Genomic DNA, 9,701 nt, shown 5'->3' with positions numbered 1-9,701 from the left:
TCTTGAGTAAACAACAAATTTCAAGTTAAGCTGTAGTTCACTTTAAAGCTATTATTTAAAGCACATTCCTCGATAAAAAAAAGACCAATATTGAGAAAAGGTCAACCAGGAGATATAGCCTAGAACCCAAGACCTTGGAACATTTTTATTTTGATACCAAAGAGTCCCGCTTATCACTCATCCAAAATAATAAAAAAAAAAAATTCCCCCTCCAATTAAGGCCAAGAAAAAGCAAGCCTCAACAGCTGTGGTGGCATAACAAGAAATAATGATATCAAGAAACCAAAAACCGAAAACAGCACAAGGAACAGTACAAGCACCAATCAAGCAAACCATCCAATGTCAAATTCTAATAAGAAGCAACCAATTAAGCCAGAAAGACGAACAACAAAACCAATAAGAAGCCCATCAAGGTATGATAAACAGCTAAGACAGTACACTGAAGGCAGCAAATGCCTTCCAAACTTATTAAAAACATTTAAAGCATTAAGGAGAAAGATACCCTAGTCCGAGGAAAATCCATTCCCATCTCCCTCTCATCATTTACTAACAAAAAAAGATAGGTGGTTCCAGTAACAGACCAAGCTCAATACTTGTAATCCTTCACATGAAGGCTCTCAGAGACGCCTTCACCACCAGCAGCATCTCCCTTGTATTTCCCAAGTGTTGCCTCTGAGTTCGCTTTGCACCTTGCAAGGAAAGCAGCCCTCGCCTTCTCCACATTCTCCACCTTCCCAGCCCAAGCCTTGAGCGTGCTTTGCTGCAGGGCACGGCCAAATGAGAAAGAAAGTGACCAGGGCTTCTTTCCCCCCAGCTTGTTCATGGCATTCAGGTTCAAGGTCGCTTCCTCTTCACTCTGGCCGCCTGAGAGGAAGACAATAGCTGGCACAGCAGCTGGGACCGTCCTTTGGAGAGCCCGCACAGCGTACTCAGCCACCACCTCGGGTGCCACCTTCGCAGACTCGGACCCTGGGGTTACCATGTTTGGCTTCAGGAGAGTCCCTTCTAGGAGAACATGGTGGTCGTTAAGTGCCTTGTAGCAAGCAGCAAGCACCCTCTCTGTAACATCAGCACAACGTTTGATGTCGTGTGGCCCATCAACAAGGATCTCAGGCTCTACAATGGGTACCAGGCCATTCTCCTGGCAGATAATAGCATAGCGGGCCAACCCATGAGCATTTAGATCGATGGCTAGCTGAGATGGCTCGGTTGGACCAATCTTGAGGACGGCACGCCACTTAGCAAAGCGTGCCCCTGCTTCATAGTACTTCTGGCAGCGCTTGGCAAGGTCATCATGGCCCTGGGTTGTGGTTTCACCATTAGTGCCAGCAAGTTCGATGGTGCCCTTGTCCACCTTGATACCAGGAAGGACTCCACCCTCCTTCAAGACTTCGACAAAAGGCTTCCCATCTTTAGTCTTCTGGTAAAGAGTCTCCTCAAAGAGGATGACACCACTGAGGTATTGGAGAGCACCAGGGGTACAAAAGAGGAGCTCACGGAGGGCACGGCGGTTCTCCTCAACATTCTCAACATTGATGCTGGCTAAGCGCTTGCCAATTGTGCCGGTAGACTCATCGGCTGCAAGGATCCCCTTGCCTGGGGTGCCGATGTAGGCAGCATTCTTAATGAGCTCATCTGCAAAAAGATCAAAGTCAGAACCTATCCCTAGCACCAATGAAATTATAGGCTCATAACATACAACAGCATGAAGACAGAAACATAAGATAAAGTAGATCTCCAATTGAGCATAGAGCATTCAGAAAAATTTAGGAAGAAGATGAAAAATACTGCTATAAAAAAACATGCAAAATTGAAGAATAAAATACAAAATGTGGCAGACAACACCCAAAAAAAAAAAAAAAATCTTAAGACCAGCCAAGCATTCCAAAAGAGTTAGGGCCATTCTAACATATGATATATCGGTCCCCCTTCCAAAATCAGATAATTAGTTAACTCCAATGCCATGCACAATAATAATGAAAAGCCACGCAACTAATGAGATGGCTTATTGTCTCTCTCTCTCTCAAGGTTTTCGATATATTCTAATTTAAAAGAAATCCAGAAAATATAAATTGATCTCATCCTACATACTCAAATATTATGGAAAATGTCAAGGCAGGTGCATTATGTGGCCCCACCTAGGCAGCCATTCTTATGCATAAAGAAAGCTTGTTACAAAGGACATGCCAATCCTATGGAGTCTACACTCAGGAACTGAAACATGTGTTTTCTTCATCTGTGGTCGCACAAATCAAGTCCGCTTAGGCAGTGTTAACCGATGGATAAGCTGCCCATAAGGGAGGATAACACAGATAATCAGATTCTCAATGTAAACCAATGAAACTGGTTGCATATGCATGAACCTTGACAAGAGATTTGGTGTTTCTAATATAGACATTGAAACATATGTTTTCCAGGTGCAAGAGGAAACCAATATCGAAAAGACAAATCAAGCACTAATATATGGAGGCCAAGAAATTTGAATGGAGCAAGGAAAAACTCATATTGCAGATCTCACATTGATATTCATCCACAGAGCACAAAAACCATTATATTTCAAATGCAAGATATTTGGATTAAACGAAAAGATATTGCTGCAATTCGTGCATTGACAAGACACAGACTTTACTATTGAATTTACTGCAACAATTAAAATACATCTGAAAAAGAAGTATCAAAATAATCAAAAATACAAAAACTAAATGTTCAAGATGTCACAGAAGCATTCACAAAGAATCAGACAACAATGCACCCGAAAGGTTGATTGTCTTATAAAGTGAAATCAAGGAAAAATACAGCATCTTTAACAAAGACAGTAACCAGAGTAACATCATAGACAGTGCTGCAATTTGGAACAAAAATAACTGACAAGATTGTCTTTTTTTTTTTTTTTTTTTTTTTGGGTGGGGGGGTTAGGGGCTGGTTGAGGTTGAGAAACACTAAATAAACAAAGATACAGAAAGATTGAGACTACAAATTTGAAACACAATAATTCAAGTCTCAAACACTGGAAGGTATCAAGATTTTAAATCCCACGGAACGGAAGCTGTCCCAATTTTCCCATGGAATAGGATGCGCCAGCATCCCTCCCTATCTTGGGATGGAATGTCCCAAGATGTGTTAGCAACAATGGCAGGGCATTCCTATGCCGACACCTGGAACAAGGCCCTATTTGGCATCCCACAAGATGTCCCACTTGGATTTAAGACCATGGAAGATGCTACTATGTCAAACCAAGGGAAATCGAAAATTGACAAAGAAAAACAAGAACTTTGAACTAGGTATAAAACCAGTTAGACAAACACTATGTCAAACTGATAGGAGAAGAAAAATTCATAAAATGTATTATATATGTTAACCAATAAATAATCAAAATCAATCAAATGGTTCAGATTTAACTATCACTTTCTCATCCTACTCCTGTCAACTCGATAAAAAACAAAATACAGCAAAAGCACCTCCTAGTTTAAATTTGAATTCACTTGTCCTCTCACAACATATGTAAATAGATAACAGACAACTTCTGGTTGTCTTGAGATTAACATGGCCTCATTTGTACAACTAGATATAAAGATCCAAAACTAAGCATGGTGGAAGCATGGTCCAGAATGAGGAACAAAACAAGATCATGGACAAAAGATGCATCTAATCTGATGGAATAATGCTGATGCAACTTGTAGAAAGTCTTGCATGATAGCCACATAAAAATGAGATTCTCCAGGAAAATTTACCAGGCTGCAATGATTTGAAGATCCAAAACTGGGTGTAGTGGAAACATGGTCCAGAATGAGGAACTAAACAAAATCAAGGACAAAAGATGCATCTAATCCAATGGAATAATGCTGATGCAACTTGTAGGAAATCTTGCATGATAGCCACACACAAATGAGATTATCCAGAAAGATTTACAGGAATGCAATGATGATGTTAGTTGGTTACCCGCATTGGGTCCGATGCAGGTACAGGAAAGCAGGTCTTTTAAAAGAAAAAAAAATTGATAGAGAATAATTAGATGGCGGATGCAAGGACAAGTTTCTGAGGAGATTTGGAATCAGTGATGCCTACCATATAGAATGAGATATTGGTCATCATATACATAGCAAACGTATACACAAATATAACCGAATGCTGCAGATGTCTAGAAGCCTAGAAGTACAAACAGGAAACTATGAATTTAGAGAAATTCCATGAATGATAAAGCTGATAATAATCAGGTGCAATGAATAGTTAAAAGATGCCGTCTTGTGCAAAAGATTCGAGGATAGGCAGCAGGGCCCTACACAGTAGAATCGGGGAAAGAAATTGCTTGGACCAATGATTTTACTCACCGTAACCAATATGATCTGTAGCAAAGAATGCTTCACAAGGCCAACAGTTATAAAAACGATAAGGTTTGTCATGATGGAAACTACTAACAAGTGTCAAGCATGAGAAAAACATGTTGAAATCGAGAAATATAGCTATTTGTCCCGATCAGATAATGTGCTAAACGCATCAAATGATCCAAACTGAACCGGAGCAAAACAAGTCGAATATACATAGTTGTAAATCTATTAGTGTCAAATTCAGCTGCACAAAGAGACCCAAAAGCAAGTCCGCAACTCAATTGAACGGAGCAAAGAGAACAGTGCATAAGAACAAGATATATTGAAGTAATGGAGAACAGAAAAGACTTTTTATTACTTCCAACATAGCCAAAAAAGATACATATATGCACACATGCAGTTGACATATAAATTCACAAACTTAAAGCGAATAATTGCTAGAATCACGGAATCTAATAAAGTCGAAATTCTAAGTTCAACATGGAAAACCACTTCACACTGAATTAAATAGATATGGAACTTCAACTCAGAAGAAACAGAGTTTACTAAGATCCAACCTCCCGATCTACGAGCAAGTCCATCATTAGAGTACGATTGCCCCCCCCCCCCCCCCAAAAAAAAAAAAAAATCAAATAAAACAAAACTTAACTACTTTAAGCAGCAGCAAAAAATATAATTCAGTAAAAAAGGGATCCAGTCAAAAACCAGGACCTTCGATCTTGAAATAGAAACAAAGAAAAATCAAAAAAGATCTTTTTCTTCATTTTGTTCCCTTTTAACAGATCCAAAATAGTTTGCAAAGATCAACCCCTACCACCGCAAAAGTCGAGCAGGAAAGAGTAAAGAAAACAAATAACCGGAAATGAAACAAAGAAAAATCAGAAGACAACAAATCAAATCCAAAAACATCCAAAAACAAGTAAAAGAGACGCAAATTTATCAAATCCACCGCCATACAATCATCCCAGATCCAAACCCCATCTCATAAGACAACAAATCGCATCCACAAAAACAAGTAAAAGCGACGCCTTTATCAAATTCACGGCCATATAATCATCACAGATCCAAAAGCCATAAATCAAAGACCAGATCCAATCCAAAATCAAGTAAACGAGAAGCCTTAATCAAATCCACCGCCATATAATCCTCACAGATCCAAACCCCACAACATAAAACAACATAAAAAACCAAAACACCAGATCTAACTCCAAACCCTTTCCACCTTCAGATCAAACACTCAAAACATACATACGATCTCGAAACCAAGACCTCTAAAAGCCAGAGAAACAAGCCCTGATCAAGGGCAACAGAGAAGAAGAGATCTGGGGATTCTACCGTGATACTTTCCGCAGTAGGCCGACATCTTTAGTTGGTAGAAGAGGGAAGAAAGAAACAGGCTAGAGACAAGTGACTGATTGTTTGGTGAGGCGACAATAAAAGGGGGAGGGATGGGATTTATAAATCGGAACAGAAGGCTGGGTCGGTGGGCGGCTCCCGGTCACCGTGGGCTCGACGGTTTTGGTGGTCAATTACTGTGGGCTCGTGGCTTCCTGGGGGGCACCTTTGGATCCTTGTTTCTAGCTCTTGGACTTTGCTGTCAATTGAGTGGAAGCCTCCTTAATTTGGTGATTTGATGAATGGTGGTAATGCTTAACCGATTTAATCCTTCAACATATTATAGCTTTGTTTCTATTTAATAAAATAATTAATTTCAGATCTGAATTTTTGATATATTTAATAAATAAATCAGGTTTAGATCAATATATTTTTGACCTGTAACATATCCATCCTAACCTGTATCTGATCCAACATAGCCTGATTGCCATTTTTAATTTGGTTCTAGCTTTTCTTTTATAACCATGAAGTGATTGAATTGATTCTAATCCATGTCTCTTGGATTTGTGCATCTATCAATACGGGCAAGGTATGGGTCCGATCAGGGTTTGTTACATTTCAAAAACTCGAGTTTGGCTATCAAACTTGTGTTACAATATATGATGTGGTTTTGCAAATCGTGCTTGCAAAAATTAACAACTGAGTGCTAGTGAATTTGGAATTTTGTGTAGTCTAGATGGATGCATGCCAAATTACTATGGCACTGAGGATTTGGAAGTAATTGAATTAGTACTCAACCTCCATATTGTAGGAATTTAATTGATAATAATGATAATATTTTATATTAAAGATGGCTCTCATCAATTAATCTCAGGATGAGATCAAAAGGTTCTTTAAGAATTTTTCTTTCCAAAGGTGGCTTTTAAATCAGTGAAAGTTGCTACATTTGATATTATTTTTTTTATTATATTATTTTTATTTTTATTTCTTATTTAAAAAAAAAAAACTTGACATATGACGTTACGGGAGATTTTTCTATAATCTTATGTGTCAACACGAAATGCTACTCCTAATATCTATGTATTACTTTATTATTATTATTATATAGATTTGAAATTTTGTAGTGTAGTTTAGATGGATGCATGCCAAATTACTATGGCATTGAGAATTTGGAATATCATTGAATAGCAATCATCCCCGTATTATGGAGATTTAATTGATAATAATGATAATATTTTATATTAAAAGTTGTTCTCACTAATTAATCTCATGATGAAATCAAAAGAGTCTCTTGGGAGTTTTTTTTCCAAAGATCACTTTCAAATCAGTGAAGATTGATACATTTGGTATTATTTTATTATCATACTATTTTTATTTTTATTTTTTATTTAAAAAATAAAAAAAATAAAACTTAATATATGGCGTTGCAGAAGATTTTTCTATAATCTTACATATCAATACAGAATGCCATCCCTAATACCTGTGTATTATTTTATTATGATTATATTGATATATAGATTTTTTTTTATCATACTATTTATATTTATATTTTTTATTTCTTATTTAAAAAATAAAAAAATAAAAAAATAAAACTTGATATGTGGTATTGCAGGAGATTATCTTATAATTTTACATGTCAATATAGAATATCACTCTTAATATTCGTATATTGCTTTACTATTATTATATAAATAGATAGATTTTTATCATATTATTTATATTTATATTTTTTATTTAAAAAATATAAAAATAAAAAAATTAATATGTGATATTGCGGAAGATTATCCTATAATTTTATTTCTTAATAGAAAATATCACCTCTAATATCTTCGTATTGTTTTATATTATTATATAAAAAATAAAAAAAATAAAATTTGATATATGAAATTATGAAAAATTATTTTATAGTCTAATATATCAATATGGAATACTATCTCTAATATCTGTATATTATTTTATTATTATTATATAGATATCGTAGATTTTGTAACGAATAATGTGAATGCAGTGCACACCGTATACCATATCTACTTTTGTTTGCTCGTTTTGTGTACTTACCGTTATTTAGACTCACTTTTTCTGTGACCATTTTCCTTCTGATAGCATACCATTCATCATGAGAGTGTATCTTTGGTGCATTATGTGATTTAGAGGTGCGTTTGTTAGTTATCGCTACCAATATGATAAAAGTGATAGTAAGTTTGAAAATAAATATTGCTTATGGCTAAATATTCACAAACATAAAATAATTTATTTTTATATTGAATATCTCTTATCATCTTGAATTAATATAGCCAACTGGATGCCCCACCTTGTTTAATTATAATTACTAAACCTGATTATTAATTGCTCTATCCAAACTTTGTCAAATAGAAACCGAATGGCCATTTTGCTACGTAAGCGCGAGTGATAAAGCGAATGAAAAATGGATTTTGTTATTCTTCAAATTTTTTTTTCTTGCTTCCTTGATTGTAGATGCCATCCTTTTTCTCAAAAAAAGCTTCATCCAGGGTCTCAATTCTGGGCCAGTGACAATGCCTTTTAAGTTCTAAATTGTTCCCGATCTAAATCCTTTGAGATTCATCAGCATGCATGCCGCATATGTGCGCATCCTCGAACTCCACTATACTCCATTATATTTGGTCGCAACATTATTCTCTCTATATTATTGGAAAATTTTGACCTAGTTGGTTGGCTAGCTCAAGCTGCTGCACTTTAAAATAGAGGTATATACAAAGATATATGTAGCTATCATTATAGAAGAACATTAGAATTTAGATGATGATGCTGATCCACATCAGATATTTCAATATTTTTCTTTCTTTGTGGATGCTAGGAAGGTGCAAGCTAGTTGTTGGAAGGTCAATAATGGATCCTTAAAATATAGGAAAAGGCTGCCAGAAAGAAGACGATGTCTAAGTTCGGTGAATGAATATTATGATAAGTAGTGCAATCATTTCAAATAAGCACAAAGTAATCTATTGCTTATATAAGCAGGTCCAGGGGGCATTTCTCAGGCTTCTTCTCTCAATTCAAAAAAGAATTTGGGGCACCAAGTTTGATCAGCTATAGACTAGAAGGATGGGATAATATATGCAAGTCTTTGTCTTACAGTCAAGGTATCCAAATACTGGGGCCACTAGGCCTTGTTTGTCTAAGGCTTGGGCACTGGGCATACGTAGAATGTGGAAGTAAAAAGAGAGGGTGAGCGTCTAAAGTTAAGTAGGGGCCAAAAAGCTTGGAATTTGGAACTTCTAAGGCTCAATGAAGTCTTCAAGGCAAGTATCCCACGTCATAGTTCATAAATAAACACGTTTTGTGCAATAGTATGCCTACGAAAAGTTAGCCGATTTAGCCTACTCTGAAATGAGAGTTCCCATTTCAAATTACATAGCTATATCTGGTTCTCAGTTTCCACCAATACTAACTTATAACCACATGTGATGTATGAAATTAAAATTTTAAAAATAATATTTAATTTTATATATTTATTTTACTATATTTATTCTATATATATTTAAAAATAATTAAAAAATTAAAAAAATTATATTTTTTTGCATAGCATGTATTATAAGCTATCGAACAAATCTTCTAAGATTCGATGATCCGATTCCATAAAGTTCTTTTCTCAACCAATTATTTCTTACTATTTTTATCTTTAATTTTTTTAAAATCCTTTCATCTCTCCTTTCCCTTCTCCTTCGATCATGTCTTATCATACCTCTAATTTTTTTAATGGCAGCGCCGACAATATGTTTATAATCGACTTAAAGATAGAACAGAAAGCTAATAAAATCCAAAAACTTAACACCACAAAATTCAAAAAATTTTACAAATTTATTTAATATTCAAGCAAGTACTAAAAAAAATAATTTTAAAAGAAGTACATTACCACTCCCTCCCAACCATGGCCTAATAATACATATACATATATATGTACATGCCTAGTGTGCACAATTATGTAACCATATGTACATACGTACATGCATACAAAGAATTTATAACAAAAATTTACTGTTTAAAACACTCATAGAAATCAAT

At 35.5% G+C, this 9,701-nt stretch overlaps 1 protein-coding gene across 1 annotated transcript; it reads right to left on the bottom strand.

Annotated features, from left to right (window-relative positions):
* Positions 1 to 390: 390 nt before the first annotated feature.
* LOC105049575 (fructose-bisphosphate aldolase 1, cytoplasmic) lies at positions 391 to 5,811 on the bottom strand. The gene is made up of 2 exons (XM_010929278.4): positions 5,661 to 5,811; positions 391 to 1,635 (listed from the first exon to the last, which is right to left on the bottom strand). The coding sequence occupies exons 1-2, from the start codon at positions 5,686 to 5,688 to the stop codon at positions 587 to 589; spliced, it is 1,077 nt and encodes a 358-aa protein (XP_010927580.1). The 5' UTR covers positions 5,689 to 5,811; the 3' UTR covers positions 391 to 586.
* Positions 5,812 to 9,701: the final 3,890 nt, after the last annotated feature.

Source organism: Elaeis guineensis, chromosome 8 (assembly GCF_000442705.2).
Source record: "Elaeis guineensis isolate ETL-2024a chromosome 8, EG11, whole genome shotgun sequence".
NCBI lineage: Eukaryota > Viridiplantae > Streptophyta > Magnoliopsida > Arecales > Arecaceae > Elaeis > Elaeis guineensis.
The sequence above is the reverse complement of the archived record's forward strand: the minus strand, read 5'-3'. Positions and strand labels throughout refer to the sequence as shown.